The sequence below is a fragment of the Haliotis rubra genome, unplaced genomic scaffold (assembly GCF_003918875.1).
Source record: "Haliotis rubra isolate DU_JTF1 unplaced genomic scaffold, ASM391887v1 Scf666, whole genome shotgun sequence".
NCBI lineage: Eukaryota > Metazoa > Mollusca > Gastropoda > Lepetellida > Haliotidae > Haliotis > Haliotis rubra.
The window spans coordinates 245,001-262,945 of NW_025767375.1; the positions used below are offsets into that span (position 1 = coordinate 245,001).

Sequence of the window (17,945 nt, forward strand, 5' to 3'; positions counted from 1 at the left end):
TGACCAACATCTTGTAACCTTTATCACTGTATACGTAAACCTAGATCAGTGTGTATTGTAACCTATATAGCCGTATATTGTAACCTATTTCGCTTATATACAGTAACCTATATTGATGTGTATTGTAACCTATATAGCCGTATATTGTAACCTATTTCGCTATATATGTGTATTGTAACCTATATAGCCGTATATTGTAACCTATTTCGCTATATATATAGTAACCTATATTGATGTGTATTGTAACCTATATAGCCGTATATTGTAACCTATTTCGCTATATATACAGTAACCTATATTGATGTGTATTGTAACCTATATAGCCGTATATTGTATATTGTAACCTATTTCGTTATATATATAGTAACCTATATTGATGTGTATTGTAACCTATATAGCCGTATATTGTAACCTATTTCGCTATATACAGTAACCTATATTGATGTGTATTGTAACCTATATAGCCGTATATTGTAACCTATTTCGCTATATATAGTAACCTATATTGATGTATATTGTAACCTATATAGCCGTATATTGTAACCTATTTCGTTATATACAGTAACCTATATTGATGTGTATTGTAACCTATATGTGATTTCGTTATATATATAGTAACCCAAGTGTTGCCGTATATTGTAACTTATATATTGTAACTTATATGCTGTATATGTAACCTATATTGCGGTATATATCGTATATATCGTATATTGTAACCTAAGTATCGCTATATACAGCGGAATATTCTAACTTATATCGCTGTATATCGTAACCTATATCTCTGTATATCGTAAGCTATATCGCGGTATATTCTAACCTATATAGCTGTGTATTGTACTATTGACTGAGTTTAGTTTTACGCCGCTTTTAGCAATATTCCAGCAACATCACGGCGGGGGACACCAGAAATGGGCTTCACACATTGTACCCATGTGGGGATTCGAACCCGGGTCTTCGGCGTGACGAGCCAACGCTTTAACCATTAGGCTACCCCACCGCCCCGCTGTGTATTGTAAGCTAGACAAGTGTATATTTTAACCTATATGGAAGTACATAGTAACCTATATGTCTGTATATTCAAACCTATATCGCGGTATAGTCTAGATATATACTGGCCCCATGTGCTGACATTTGATGAACGCGTATAAAACACGTTGTAAGTCGTCACATATGCCGAGACCGGAAAGTGTAACGGCTGTGCCGATATATTACTTAGAAAATGCCATAAGAGAAAATGTTCACAGTTTAACAATCCGTAATTAGAATTCAACTTCAAACAACAGCTTCATCTTGCCACGGTAAAGGGTATTGAAACAAATATAGGTTCTTCTCTACTTGGTGAAGTTTAATGGAATGACTGCATTTAGAATGTTGGCAGTTCTCTGAAGTTGATAAAGTCATTTGCAGCAGCAGCAGGAGCAGCAGCAGCAGCAGCAATATCAACGTCACGGGTGTATTTCTGTCCGATTATTCTAATTAAGTAGATGGCTATGGATGAAATGATCAATGTATCGTTAATACTCGGAGAATTTATACATGTCAACAGTTCATAACGGGTTTTTAACTTCTGTTGCTAGTACAATATGAGACAGTGTATCCACACAGTGAAACAAGCATCCATTTGTGTTCTATTTTCCCCCATCGTTTTCGACACCGAAATTGTATAAACATTTTCTTTAAAAACCTACATCATTTTTGTTTATCTGTATCGAGGATGCTTTGTGTGGAGCTAAGTTTGAAATAATGTTAAATCTTTTAAAATACTCTGAAATTGTTCTCTAAATATTCAGTCATATTTTACATTAATACGTTGATACGTGTCCAGCTGGGAATATTAGTGCTTTTAGGATGAAACGTAATTTGTGTACCCTGCTATGTCTTTGCTGATAGCAGAGTTTCAAGGAACTTTTATATAACTGAAATTCAAATATTTTCTTTACAAAATCTTCAATATCGACTACTAGTTTTCAATAGAAAAATATCCAGATTTTTTAGAAATAGATCTGTAACGTCATCATTCGGCGGCCCATATAAACATCGCGATCTCTACAATGAATACCTTTTCACTGGCTAAATACCTAATACAAAATATAACTGTTCAAGCCAACAACAAAACGGTCACGTAAATAGATCCGTTTTTTCTCTTTGCTCCGCATGTTGTCAAGCCAGGAATTATAATGAGTTCTTGATAACTCCAGACTTACTTAAATGCACCCTATTCGTGGGTAGCCCCGGGGAATGGTTTAATGGAGAGGCATACCCACATTTAGTTAAAGTGTATTGCGAATAACAATCATTAAACTAAATTAATACAAGACTTTTCGCACACAGACAAAGCCATTTACGACCCAGAGAAAGCTGCTTGAAAGAATAGTCGATAGGGGTTATTCGACTCCAAGACAAAAGAGTTGGGGGAAAAAGGGGGATAATTAATATTGTAGGTATACCTCATCGTGACAAGAGAAATCCGATGCGTAGCCTTTGTTTCGCATGTGGTTCAGGTAGGTCTGGGTGATAGGGAGACTGAAGTCGATCATTGGTGGATCGTCCGTCACGTGACTTGGTGAGATCGTCCTGCTGCCGTTCTGATTGGTCGCGCAGGTTGTGTTGTTGTTATGCTCAAACGACAGGTGCATCCGTTTTTGGCAATCTGCACACGACATGAGAAAACGTGTGACGGCCTCACGGGGCAGGAATGAATACGTTTCGGCGATCTGAAATGTAAAAAAAACAGCAATAAATCAACCGGAACAGTCCTTAAAACTAGGCAGCATGGTGGGTGTTAAACACATAGGGGGGATCGTACAAAACGATACCCCTAGTTGATCCCCAACCCCCATTTTGGGGCTTAAGGAAAAAATGACGAGGTGTTACATGACACGACATTGCGCTAAACTGCGCGTGCAAAACGGTTGCAACAGCGCCATCTGTGTCCTATACAAGGGAAATAATAGGCGCAAGCCCTCCATCTTTAAGCCATATTGTTTGTGTCGGTGTCTGCCGTTTGGTAATGGCACCCGGAGATGACAAACGGTGGGGTAGACGTATCTGCGCGAGGGAGGGTAGGGGCGATCCACGTGGGGTGCGCTCGTTAAAATATCATCCAGTTCTCCCTGATTCGTACGTGTTGTTAAAGTTTGTGGGGGTGCAGTCTTTGTTTGAGTTATCTCAGATTACAGAAGACGTTGAATCATTAAACGGATAGCGGGGTATACCTGGAAATGTACCTACTGATCAAAATATCAGATATAAGTTAAGAGAGTGAGGTGATGGATGGATATATAATAATTGATGGACATGCGCATTACATGTTTTTGTAATTCATTATCAAAACATAAACCGAAACATTTTGTCACAAATAAACGAACTCAGTCAATACCGTCATAGACGCTGTACAAATTGACTAATCGATGTATACCTCCCTCCCTCCGTCATATCATTAGCCCCTGCCCCTCGAATTACCCCTACCCTTACATATACACCTTACCCCTCCCTTGCCTTTTCCCTGCCCCTCGTATTACCTATACCCATACCCCCTGACTTACTTCTGCACATACTATTACCTCTACCCCTTGCCTTATCTTTGTCCCTACCAATAACTCTACCCCTTGCCTTACCTCTGACCCTTCCATTAAATCTAACCCTACCGCTTCCTTTTCCCCTCCCTTCGTATTACCTCTACCCCTACTCCTTATCATACCCCTGTCCCTCGTATGACCTCTGCTCTTCCCCCCGACCCTCCCACTACCTCTACCCCATGCCCCTCCCATTACCTCTACCCCTACCCATTGCCTTACCCCTGGTCTCACCATTAATTAAATCTACCTCTACCGCTTCCCTGCCCCTCGTATTACCTCTACCCATACCCCCTGACTTACCCCTGGCCATAATATTACTTCTGCCCCTTACCCTACCTTTGTCCCTACCAATATCCCTACTCCATGCCTTACCTCTGACCCTTAAATAAATCTAACCCCACAGCTTCCATTACCCCTCCGCTCGAATTACCTCTACCCTACTCCTTGCCTTACCCTGCCCCTCGTATTACCTCTACCCCTACGCTCTACCCCTTACCTCTGGTCCTACCATTAATAAAATCTACCTCTACCGCTCTACCTCACCCGCCTCTCCCATCACCTCTAACCCTGTCCCTAACATTACCTCTCGCTCTATGCCTGCCCTGTCCCTCCCATAACTTCTTCCCCTGACCCTATCATTAGCTCTACCCCTTCTCTTTCCCCTCTGCCCCTACCATTACCTCTACCCCTTCTCTTTCCCCTGCCCCTATCATTACCTGTACTCCATCTTTCCCCTGCCCCCATCATTACCTCTACCCCATCTCTTTCCCCTGTTCCTATCATTACCTCTACCCCATCTCTTTCCCCTGTCCCTATCATTACCTCTACCCCATCTCTTTCCTCTGTCCCTATCATCACCACCAGCTCTACCCCTGTCCCTATCATTACCTGTACCCCCTACTCTTCCCCCTGCCCCTATCATTACCTCCAGCTCTACACCTGCCTTGCCCATGTCAGTAACTCTAACCTACTACTGCCTTACCACCTACATCCAACCCACACCAAGCTTACCCTCCCTCCGCCCCCTCCTTCAAATCCCGTCATTTACAACCTGCAGCGACCTTTACCAACTTTACCCATCACCCCGACCGCCTCTTCAAATTAATCACTCCCGATGGAACCGCCATCCCGTCCAATAGCTTCCACGGGACGCAGAGATTGCAAGTAAAGTAACTCTGATAGCTGATTAATCTCATCCTCAGGTTCCAGACCTCTGATGGTGATTGTGCAGCAGCATATTGGCAAGCTGGAATCAACGATGATCATTTTACAACCACTTCGTTCCATTTTCAGCAGTTTTCTTGTTCACCACAACACAAACAGAGTTGTTTCCCTTGAACCACCTTTTAGCCAAACCGCTTTCCAACTGTTATCAATAAATTCCAACTTATATGGGGGACATCGCTTTCATTTTATTAGTTGACATACATTTCAGCACCAAAACACTGTCGGACAAGATATAATATAAGGATAGGCAATACACAATAGTGCCACGTCACTGGAGGTCACGCGGGTAGGTAGTTTACAGTTCGAAATGTCAAAACAGGCAATTAGAAATAGTTGCTGTTTGCATTGATCGCTGTTGAATCTCACAACGAACTAAAATATACCAAATTTGATTAAAGTTTGTTCTAAAATGACCTAGAAATAGCCATAAAAGCTTTTTAACTAACGCATATTAAGAAAATCAAAGATGATGATCAAAGATCAAAAAGAACAAATAAAGGTCACAATTTGAAATATAACAAAAAGTGAAACCAAAGTGTTAGCTCCTTCACTGAGTGCAAATACAAAAGTTGATTTTACATTTTTGAAACTAATGTTTGAGACATGACAGGAATAAGTTGTCAGTTTTCAGCGCGAAGGTTAAAGTAAACTGTTATAACAAAGTAACAGGAAACACACCTTGAACAAACGTGCCACATAACAGGTGTTGGTAGGTTGTTCGACATGGCTGCTGTGACAGCCATTTTTGAAATCGAACATCTTGAACAAAATCAGGGGTTATGATTCAGAGGAACAATTGCAGGATATTTCAGTTTTATAAGTTAATTCAGTGCGAGTGTGAGTATGGTTTTACGCCGCTTTTAGCAATATTCCAGCAACATCACGGCGGGGGACACAGAAATGGGGCTTCACACATTGTACACTCGAACCCGGGTCTTCGGTGTGACGAGCGAACGCTTTAACCACAAGGCTACCCCACCACCCCGTTGATTCAGTGGTTTCTGAGGATAAGGTGTTCAGCTGTTCAGGTGTTCAGGTGAGACAGGCGCACCTTTCTAATCATATTCATTGCTTTGAAACATATCGATTCAATTTGTTCTTGAAAATTCAGCTGTCGATGAAAATGCAAATTTGTCTTCACATTAATCACATTAAAAAACGCAAACGTACATGACGCAAGAGTATATTTTCTACTGCTTTATTTTGTGTGAATTCGAAAGACAGGTTCATATTGCAAAATGTTGAACAGACAAGTACATGTACTTTCAATCCAACCATGGTATGATGCAAACAGGAGACATATACAGCATAAAGTGAATAGTGAATTTGCTCTTTATTACACCTTAAATACCGCGGCCACTCATTTTGTGCCTATTTTTGTTTTGCAAATCTAATATATAGATCGATGAAAAAGTTCAATTTCCATCAACTGTGTTTGATGATGTTGGCGCATAACATGTACGTGGGATGGAACAAAATCATAATTTTCATGATATCCCACGCACAACACTGGGCAGGATGATTGTGGTGTTTTTGGAACACATACACAATATTTGTAACTTGTAAGTTACCATTCAATCACTTCACAAAATATTTCCCTGTTTGCTGGAAAACATTCCCAAAGCACCTGTGCACTTTCTTTTGCAGGGGCGGGTACAGCTTTCTGAGAAGGGGTGGGTGGACTGGTGGTGCACACATTACATTTTCAGCCGTTTTCACGAGAGTTTCAAGGGTCATTTAATATTAACCTTTTAGGACAAAAGGGGGCAGGTGGGGAAGGGGGATCTCTGGATCCGCCTATGTTTATATGTCAGTTTGGCGGAACCCTAAGAAATATTCTTACTGAAAACGCAGGGAGCAAGCAAGCTTAATAATGATTGATTTAAATCTGTAAAAAATAAACTGTCGGTGAAAAGAAACTTTACCACTTTAAACATGAAATTGTAAAACTTTAAAAACACTAATCCAAACTAAATCAATGACATTCTCCAAACACAAACAATGCTGTATGCTCTGTTTCTCTGTTGTTGTTTTGTTAGTTTGTTTTTGTTGGTTTTGTTTTTGTTGTTGTTCGGGCAAATGTCAGGCCAATATCGGTTGCTGTATGACTATCAGTTTAAAAGTTCTGGATTTATTTAACAAAAGGTAAGGTTTCTTTTGTCTTGTATGAGAAACACGAGTCAGCACACGTACCCATCAGCAAACTCAATGCCTTTCAGTTACTTAATGGCATCGCTGCACTGATTTCTTGTTCAAATAATTATACATTCTGGGTTTGGCCTGGTATGACTTGAAACCTATAGAGGAATAGTAATGTTATCACAAAGTTTCAAAACTAATGTCCGCATCAACTCAAAGCTAGTGTAAAAGAATGGAAAATATAGCCCATGAATGTATTTGCGTTTAGAGGGGCGGTGGGGTAGCCTAGTGGTCAAAGCGTTCGCTCATCACGCCGAAGTCCTGGGTTCGATTCCCCTACAAGGGTACAATGTGTGAAGCCCATTTCTGGTGTTCCCCGCCGTTATATATATTGCTGGAATATTGCTAAAAGCGGCGTAAACCCATACTCATTCACTTGAGTATAGGTCTATTTGCAGTGTTTTTCATGACCTTGGTCAGAGTCACTAAGTTCAGGGAAAGCTGGTCTGGGTGTTATATGTTTTCCTGTTTGTTGTTTAATGACTGCGGATGACTGCGGTCTCTGAATAATGGAGCATGGTCCAGACAATCCAGTGATTTATTATACGGGCAATGCACAACGCTGTCGCGATACCGTGATAAGCATCAGCCAGGTCACAGAGTCTGACCAACTGATCTTACAGTCGTCTCTCAATACCCACCGATGGCTGTTTGGGGACTTTTTCTGCCGCAGATTGTTGATCCGTTGTGAGGGTGAGGGTGAGGGTGAGGGTGAGGGTGAGAGTTAAATCATAAAGCTTTCTCAGATTCCCTCCTGGGTTGGTGTTCATACTTGAGGATCATACTTTCCTCAAATGGCGCACATTTCTTGCGACAGAGACCTAGAATGTTTCGCAGTATGGACTACCATTTGCCATATTCACAATCGACTTACTTTTAGTAACTTTGGACAAAAGAGTCGATGTTTGAAGTGGAATAATAATATGGGGAAAATAATGATATTGCAACATCTTTAAATTATCATCGGTTGTGAGAAAATAGATACTTAGAATGTTTGGGGGTTGTTTTGTTATTAAAACGAATTAACTTTAGAATTTTATCATCTAAGGAACAGTTTCTTCTTCCGAATAATAATCTTCTATGTAGCTGGATATATTTGGCATAGAAATTATTAATCCTAACATTATGTTGTGGATTAATGAAACAGAGTTTCATGTTGTGGTCAAAGTAGTTGATATGAAGATAAATATATGTGTTAGAAATATAGTCATGGAAGGTGAGTGAGTTTAGTTTCACGCCGTACTCAACTACTATTCCAGCTATATGGCGACGGTCTGTAAATAACCGAGTCTGGACCAGACAATCCAGTGATCAACAGCATGGGCATCCATCTACGCAATCGAGATACGATGACATGTGTCAACCAGGTCTGCAAGCCTGACTTCCCGATCCCTTTAGTCGCCACTTACGGCAATCATGGGTTACTGAAGATCAATTCTAACCCCGGATCTTCAGGGGCCACAATGTGGTAGGCATAGAAGGTGTCGAGAATTAGTATTACCGTGTATATATGAAGATTTAAGCTACCATACTATTTAGGCGTGTTTGCTGCGGGCATCTGTCGTCACGACATGCCCGATGGAACCACATGACGTCAAATACAATACAAGACGAGTTGTAACTCGGGGGCATCATAGTGAATGAGTTGTGTTTTATGCCGCTTTGAACGTTAATTCAATTATGACGAAGCTCTACAGCGTAATGTGGGGTGAGGTGAGGGTGATGCTGCTGCTGCTGATGATGATGATGACTATGATTTTAGGAGCGTTTCCGAAAGACCAGATTTCGCACCCGCGTTGCATGTGATGCAGGTTGCAGGTATTAGATTACCTTTGTTGCTGAAACATACGGGTACGGGTATTGCGGGTATTGCGCTATCATGACAAACGTCTTCATCAGGATGAATCGAGAGCTTGAATGTTCCTTTTTCTAAGCGATGCACCTCTCTCTAGCGAATTGCGGGGCTTACAATACAATACTTTGAAATACAAAACGATTACTTATTTTATCAAATCAATGCATGAATGAATTTTTAGTTTTCATATGATATGTACACTATGATAAATCGCTGCAACTGACAAGTTTGATTTCATACATAATGACAAAAATACGTTCTTCTGTCTGTTGACATTGTTACAAAAAATGTAAAAGTGTCAGAGAACAGTTAAGCACCAAACCTTAGTTCGTGATTTTAAATATAATTATATTTTGTTAAATTAAACAGTTCTGTAAACGTAATAAGCTGTTTGATGTACTTAATGTGTTATTGATAAAATAATTGTTCACAGTATTTTTTGTTCAAGCTAAAAAACAATAGTCGAGTAAAAAAAACGACGAGTGGAATTTCTGTTTATAAAATCTTACAACAAATAAAACTAAAAATTGAAACAAAAAACAATAAATCCCTCTTGCGCTAGTACGTAATAATTTCAGAGACAAACATATTTCGTAAGTTCAAGAAAAATCTCATATTAAGACACACAAAAACTGACATAAAGATTTTCTTTACACAAACGTGCAAAGACAAAACTCAAAAGGATTCCAGTGGAGGTAACCAAAAACTATATTACATTATATATAAAGTAAGCCAGTGTAAGTATTAGCGCTAATTAGGGAAAAAAGTTGGCAGAAAAATGACAAACAGGCTCTCAACAGTACAAAGTAGGCCCGGCGTCCGTAGCCCAAGTGTGTGGGGACCCCTCTGAAACGTTGGGGGACGCTCGATCCCCTTATTAGGAGCCCTCCGACTCAATTTATCTCACTTTTAAATCACGAAGTCGCAGTTTCAGAGGCACCGCGTCCCAGGCTCGGGATGAAGTGGCTCACTTGAGATAGTTACACGGTACATATAAGTGTGCTTAGACGGGGCCGTGAGAGGAGGCTGCCACGTTGCCATCGCCGGCTCCATCTCAAACGCCGAGACCAGCCAATTAGACAGGGACACTACTGAAATCCATCAAACGGTTAAAAAGCACATCGATATTAATTTCATGTGGGTATTTATTCGCCGCATATCCGAAGCTAAGCCCTGGATTCGGCGAGTGTATGTGGTGTTAGAGTCTATAATCTGACAAAACAAGACACCTTTAGTAAAAAACGTAGTGTTCTAAGGACAGTTGCCGATGTATTTTGTAAAGGAGACACTTCCACGACATTCTAAAATACCAGCAGGACTATAAGACGACAATATGAAATGTAAGTTTCGGGGGTTTGTAATATAGTGTGAGATGTGAGGCAAAGCAGTCAGTAGACCGGACAAAGGTAATATTGCTAGAAGCGCTCATACAATCATTACGAATAAGTTCGGCGTGATCAGCGTCGGTTACTACGTAAACGAGGAAGGACAACACATGGGACTCGAATTCAAATCTGTCCTATTGAATATGTCTTTAATATCTTGAAACAAATGATTAATAGTTTATAAAAATGATATGATAAATAAAAATAAATAAATAAAAGTTAACCAAAAAGAAGGTTACACTAATACTATTAAACTGTATTGTGAATAAAGGCAATGGTTAACTGGGTATTTCGTTAAATATTTTACTACACGCGTTATTTTAACGCAAAAAATCAACACAACTACAGATAAAGTTCATTCTCTATCTAAACACTAAACACGCCCTAAACAGACTGGTTTGTTTCTGAATGCCGTGGAGTATGTTCATTTTAATGGCGAAGTGTTAAATTTTACCCTGTGATCTCGCGCACAGATCACTGATGAAGTATGCTTGTTATGGAGTTTGAGAGTGTTTTGTATGCTTCTTTCAGTGTCACTAGATCAAATCAAAGTTTTTAATATATCTTCTTCACATTTCTTATTGTCTTCAAACAATGGTCGCAAATCCAATTTTAATGTGAAGGGTTCAGATTTCTCTGAGAATTACGCAATTTCTATAACTCGTTAAAGTGTACTGGGCTGATCTTCAAAGAAGTGAAATGTGATATTTTCTTTCATTGACTTCGTACAATATTAGATACACAGTTTGATGAGATTAAACAGGCGTCTTACAGTTTGCAGATGATGAGAAAGAGAAAACCTGGGTTAATGATTCGTGTTTCACGTCCGATCAGGAGAAATGATGATGGTTGTGTTGTGAGGGTTGTCGTCGTTATCATTATTTCATTTTGTTTATTATCTTTGTTGTCATCGCCATCCTGGATATTTGATTTTCTTGAAGTTTGTTCTGATGAATGCTGATTGTGGAATCATTATTGAAATAAATGATGTTGATGATAGTGACGATGGCGGTGATGACGAAGAGATGATGTAGTGATGATGATGATTAGGGCTGACTATCGACTGAGATCGATAATCGTTAACTAAATATCGATCGGTTAACTATAAATATTGATATGTTTGAGCAAAAATGCTAAAAATATTAGTAAGAAATTAATGTATTTGACATCACTGGTGAGTGGTGACATGTTTTTGCATGGATTATTAAGAAAACATCGTACTGAACATAATTTAGAAGCAGACCTAAATTTGTATATTTATAACTTTTTTCTTTCACAAAAGTTTATGCACGATATCATCGATAACACAATTTTCATGTCGATAATCATTAATATTTTTTTCCTATCGACGATATTTCCAAGTATCGATCATTTTAGCCAATCCTAATGATGATGACGATGCAGTGATGATGATGATGTAGGGAGGATGATGATGTTGATGTGGGGATGATGATGATGATGGTGCAGTGATGACGATGTGGGGATGATGATGATGATGGTGCAGTGATGACGATGTGGGGATGATGATGATGATGGTGCAGTGATGACGATGTGGGATGATGATGATGATGGTGCAGTGATGACGATGTGGGGATGATGATGATGATGGTGCAGTGATGACGATGTGATGGGGATGATGATGATGATGGTGCAGTGATGATGATGATGATGGTGCAGTGATGACGATGTGGGGATGATGATGATGATGGTGCAGTGATGATGATGGATGACGATGATGATGATGGTGCAGTGATGACGATGTGGGATGATGATGATGATGGGATGACGAGATGATGATGGTGCAGTGATGACGATGTGGGATGATGATGATGATGGTGCAGTGATGACGATGGGGATGATGATGATGATGATGGTGCAGTGATGACGATGTGGGGATGATGATGATGATTATGGTGCAGTGATGACGATGTGGGGATGATGATGATGATGGTGCAGTGATGACGATGTGGGGATGATGATGATGATGATGGTGCAGTGATGACGATGTGGGGATGATGATGGAGATGGAGATGGTGATGCTGCTGCTGCTGCTGATGGACCATAGCCAGGCCACCATAAATGATCTTTTGACTCAGCATGAGCTTTTATGAATCACTGCCCTTATAACCCTTGATGCACAAAAACAAACATACAAAGATTTTATCATTTTGTGTAGAACTTTAGTGAAGTTAATGTAAATCGCCCAGGACGAACCACCGTGTTGAATCATAAGTCGGGTTTAAGACGTGTTCACAGATTACCAGGTGAAAGACGCATAGACTGAACCGGCAAAGGATTTCAAGAGAATTCAAAATTGCCTCATTATTTAATAGCGGATACCACACAGCTCCAGTCTCACAACAAGACAACAAGTCTGGGATATTTCTCAAAGAACAGTCCGACCAGATGCTAATGACTTCAAAACCCACAATATCAAACAGTGTCTTTTCACCACGAGCCCTGATCAAGTATACCTATTATAAACCCGTGGTCGAACATTAAAATCCGGAAGATTATAATAAGAAAGGGACCGAGGTACCGAAGCAAGCTGCCGACTTGGGACGCGACCAACAAGGATTTGATTGACATGGAAGCGAAATTGTTTTTCATATTATCAAGGAAACTTCAATCTTTTGCATAACAACGGAAATAGAGGCAAATTTCCTAAAAATCGAATGATGAATAAAACAGAAGCCCATACTAACATCGCAACGGGGTCTAGAAGCAGGCGCCAGTGTATCGGCCCCCCAGACTATATAACCCCACGTCTTGGGGCTAATGAACGGGCTGATGGATGGGGGAGGAGAGGTGTTTGACCCCCTAGGACGGACGGCACTCGGAATGCCTCGGCCGAAGCCGTAAGGGATCTTTTGTACAGCTGCATGACAAACATGGCGACGACGTCGACGAGTTTCCAGGACGATGCTAGAATTAGAGTTCATTACGGAGATCTTCGTGAATAATTGTTTACAGACAATAATCAATTATCTTTGGATTTTTTTCTCCGGAATAATGTTTTGCGTGGTGAATACATTCGCCGTGTTTCAAAAAAACAAACATACATTACAGAGAAATGAGCTATTTAAATTTATTTTAAGGTAGAATAATAGCTATGCATCATTTTATCACGCGTAACGTTGAATAAATTGCATGATTATGTTGACGTGCAGGAAGTACCGTTTTATGAAATGTATAAACATGTCAGTGGGTACGGTACATTGGCGGATCCAGGGGGGTTCAGGGGGTTCGACACCAAATCACCCCCACCCCCCACCCCCCCTTTTCAACCCTTTTGAAAATGAGTACAGACCACATTGAAGTTAAAGTTTTGCATTGGCCGAGCCGCCTATATAATATATAACATAAACCAGTCAATACGGTATAATTCAATGTCGCAAAAGTTAAGTATAAGATGTTGAATGATTTTTAAACAATGAAATATTAGGTCAGTGAAAACCTTTCTAAGAACTCTCTCTCACCTAATCGCTGTTTAAAGCTTCAGATTCGTAAAGCTGAATGAACCAGTTGTGTTGTCCTAATCATAGTTAAACTCTATTATCGCGTATTTTGCCTGTGGTTCCGCGTACAGTACAGTCTTGCACTCTACTGTGTTAAGGATTAACTCGGCTGGGACGGGGACAACAGCCCATTGATTTTATTGCTGTGGGGATTTTTTCGACTACAAAGAAAAGAAAATTTTGAAAGACAAATATCAGGAACTTTAATAATAATTACCGTTATTTTTGGAACCGAAGTCCCCAAACTCGTGATGCCCGTATCAAATACACAACCATAGGTGTATGCTTTCTATTGTCCTGCAGTTTATCATTATGTGACATACAAGTATTGACTTTATCAAAGTTTGGGGTGAAATTGCTAAGTTATCAGTCTCTGATTTGCATTGTCCTGAAGTATATTTTCTAAGACAAGATTGTGTTTTCTCCAGCGAGAAAATATTGTTTTACGCCTCACTATGTGTTGCAGCTATTCACCGAACAACTGGAATCAACTAAATTGTCCACTAACCTCTTAGGAGAGGCGCGACCATTATATCAGCTGAGAGCTTGTGTTTGTCTATTTCACAATAACATTTCTTCCCTTCTTATTTTAAAGAAAGAATTTTAAAGCTGGAAAGCTCGTTCTAACAAATCATTTGAGAGACTGCATTTATTAATGCCAAATCAAAATGTCAATTCTTTACAACAGACCCACTAAATTGATGTATTTAATGAAGCAATAAATTTGAAATATAAAAAAGTATCATCAACAGTAAATAGCCACACATCTTTGCTATAAGGAGCATAATTTCTGTCTTTGAACAATGAAATTCAACTCTAAAGACTATCATAATATAAAAAGGACAACTTAAGACTGTTTGTCAGTCAATAAATGCTAAATTTCTTACACTTGAATTCTTCTTATAATTACAAAGTAGTTTCAATACCCAATCCAGACATTTTATAGGTGAAATTCCTCAACATTCAGAAATAATGATTCATATTATGGTTTCAAATGTTATTTCACCATCAAAAACACCAAAATTACATAAACAAAATCAATACAAATTTGTAATAATACCGAGAAAGAAGGTAATCGGAAAAATGAAAAAAGGCGATAAAAGGAGCAGAGATTGACTAAGGGTGATCTTTAACGCTTTGACCACAAGGAATCATGTTTGTGTCCACGATAAAAGGTTGAGTATAGAGTTATCTACTCATGGGCCATTGAAAAACGTAAGGCATGTCAGGACTATGCTGTGGAAGTGTGAAACTTGGAGAAATACGACAAGCTGTCATCAGAACAAAATGTGTGCCTGCCAAAACTAGTCCCCAGTGCTTCAAAGCGCGCCAAAATGAGCGATATGAAAACGGAAGTGTTCCAAAATGATACGAGCTAGTCCCGGGGCAGTAAGGTCTCACGCTCGACACTGCTGCAGTCGACGTACCCAGCCAAAATGAAGATGTATGAACCGGAGGGAGGGCCAAGTTGACAGTGCCATGGCCGTCTAATCATATGCTGACTCATAGCTTCTGGTCTCGGAAACGGATCTTTCACGAATTTAGCCTAGTAATTTGTTTCCATTAATGAAAATACCATAGGCTAGAAAGCAGGGTTGAGGGGACGGAGCGTGCGTGCCATGCGTTCCGTGATTGAAAACATAAATTGCGCGGTCTTGCAGTCACCAGTGGAGGAATTTTCCTTTCTTGCGCAATTTTTAGTGAAATGAGAGCCCGCCGTGCTGAAGCCGTCATTACAGACTGAAGGTGTGATTTTCTGCCTCTTTTCCCATAATGCCATGGGCTGTCACTGGTCGTTGCAAGGTCACGTGACCCAAACTGACGCCCTTCGTGCGGCAGTGCCGAAAAAAACAACGCACGTGCAAAAATTGGTGGAACTTTACGCCATCGGCAATTATCTGGTGACCATGTGATATAACAGGAATACTCCGGTGGCCCAGCTCGAGTGAAGCGCGTCTATACAGCCAGTTGATGGGGACTATCATTAGACATTACCTTATTGAAAGTCTGATGCTTAGTTCAGACGTATATTTCAGCCGAACAGCCACTCTATATCACTGCTGAGGTCAACGTTCGGCTCAGGTTGTAGCGAAAGGACTACAGCAAAATGACCCAGGGATTATTATTAGTGGAAAAACAATGTTACTTGAATGAATATAATTCAATAACATCCAACCTGAAGTGACACTGATTGTATTCCACAGACAATATAGTTGAAATTCTTTAATTTGGTGTCCGCTTACAACCTTTCATAGCTACCTTGACTGAAAAGTTCAATATTGGTTTGTATTAGTTTGGTAAATGCCACAATGTGGTACAAACGTTGTACATATAAATATTTGCATGTTTTCTGAACAAAAACCTTTACTTTACATTCACGAACATCCTGCAAAGTAAACAAAATATCTAGAAAGTTGTTTATTTAGTTAATCTGAAGAAACATTGTTCTCAACTAATCCATTGGGTATTTGGATAAGTATTTTATATACACACATAACACAAGGAACGACAAGTCTTTACACAACGAAATACTAATACTGACTTAAAAAAGACACCGATATTTTAAAAAGGTCTTTCAAGAAATGTAACATAACGAATAAAAAATTTGAAATGAATGAAATGTCAAAGATTAATTTCTCTTGTATTTGTCAACAGAACAATTAGAACCATGTTCCGAATTCATAGATCGAACAAATTGTTTCCACGCTGCACAAGGCTCGCGCGGACGTGTTCATGTAATGAGGGAAACTGCCCTTTAAGGATTCACAAGTGAGTCAGACTTTTCGAAATGATTTCAATTGGTTCATAATTTCAACAAAACACCATCAAAATGCCATTATTTCTGTTCCAACTGTCTTTGACTAAAAATGTATCTTCATCCCCATTATGACGCTCTATCAAGACATAATCCGAGACCGGATGCTATTTGATTCAAAAAGACTTAGATGTTTAGCTTCCCTTAAATCAGGCTTCTGATTGGATGCCTCAAGTTCCAGTTCTTCATGAACTAAATATAAGTTTAAGGGGGGATGGAAAGTGACTTTCACACTGGGAAGCTGAGGCTACTCCTGAAGTCCTCTCACAAACTTCACATGCTTATTGTGGCGTTAGTAGTTTAGCCTTTCCGGAAGGCAAGAGAGAGGTGGATTTCTTGAAAAGAAATGGCTGTTTTCAAGGATGCTTCTTAACTCTTTCAAAAAAACATATGATGAAAATCGATTCAAAGTTAGAAAATCCCTATTAGATATCCCCAACTTCATATTTCTAATGTCGTCCCCTCCTTGATTAAAACCTGGATGCTAAATGATACTGCAATCATACAAATTGTTCGAGATCAAAGCCGAAAGTATAATCACTGCTGAGCTGCCTCAAGAAGACCGGACGCGCGCTTCATTCCAGTAGTTAAATGAGCCTTCTCATATCACTGCAAGTGTAAAGCGCAAGACCAACTACTAATTTAATGGCAATCAGACTGGGTCTTGGACCAAAGACAAACTTCAGATCAGCTTATGCGTTGTAATAGGGACAAAGTCAGCTCGTTGTACCTGGCAGGTGAGAAGAGAACAGAAGGAAGAGCTTGAGGTTTATAAGGCCCTGTAATAAACCACCAACCATAATTAGACAGCGAAAATGAGCTACCCAAGCTTCCCACCTATTCCTTGCCAGTGTCGTCAATTCCGCGAGTTTTAGGTCGGCAATTATCGCAGGGCTCCCCGTCCGATATTTTGTCCGCCGATGTGGACCATTTTTCACACCTGCCTCAGACCCGATTAATTGGTGGATTGCAAAAGACCGTTACCGTCACGCGTTCTAATTAACGTTGTAGTCCAGCGAAAATTGAGAAGTAAAAGAACCACCGTTTCCAGAAAGAAGATCCATCTTGCATTGCCTTGTGACTTAATGGTCTGAACATGAACAGCACATCAAACTAATTCGTGCTGTGAACTTTTGACAGGATTGTCCGTATTTTAACGATCCTCTACATCTTGCGTTTGCAAGAGTTCTTCCCTATCAATGGTTTGAGTCAAGAGATCTGGGCACCACCAAACACTGGGAAACGTTGATCGGGAAAACTCAATGGTCGACAAAGGAAATGACAGAATTGGGAAAAGATACGGGGCCAATACTCTAGAGTGACCCAGGATACTACTTTGAGAAATAATTAGTACTGAAATTGGACCTG

The 17,945-nt window shown here is 39.9% G+C and overlaps 1 protein-coding gene across 1 annotated transcript in view; it reads right to left on the minus strand.

Moving 5' to 3' along the window:
- The window catches only part of LOC124257555 (nucleolar protein 4-like), a 125,415-nt gene that overhangs the window by 70,896 nt on the left and 36,574 nt on the right, over positions 1-17,945 (minus strand). The window contains exon 3 of the mRNA XM_046691653.1: positions 2,448-2,714. Within this exon, the coding sequence (XP_046547609.1) occupies positions 2,448-2,714 (267 nt within the window). The remainder of the gene's footprint in view (positions 1-2,447; positions 2,715-17,945) is intronic.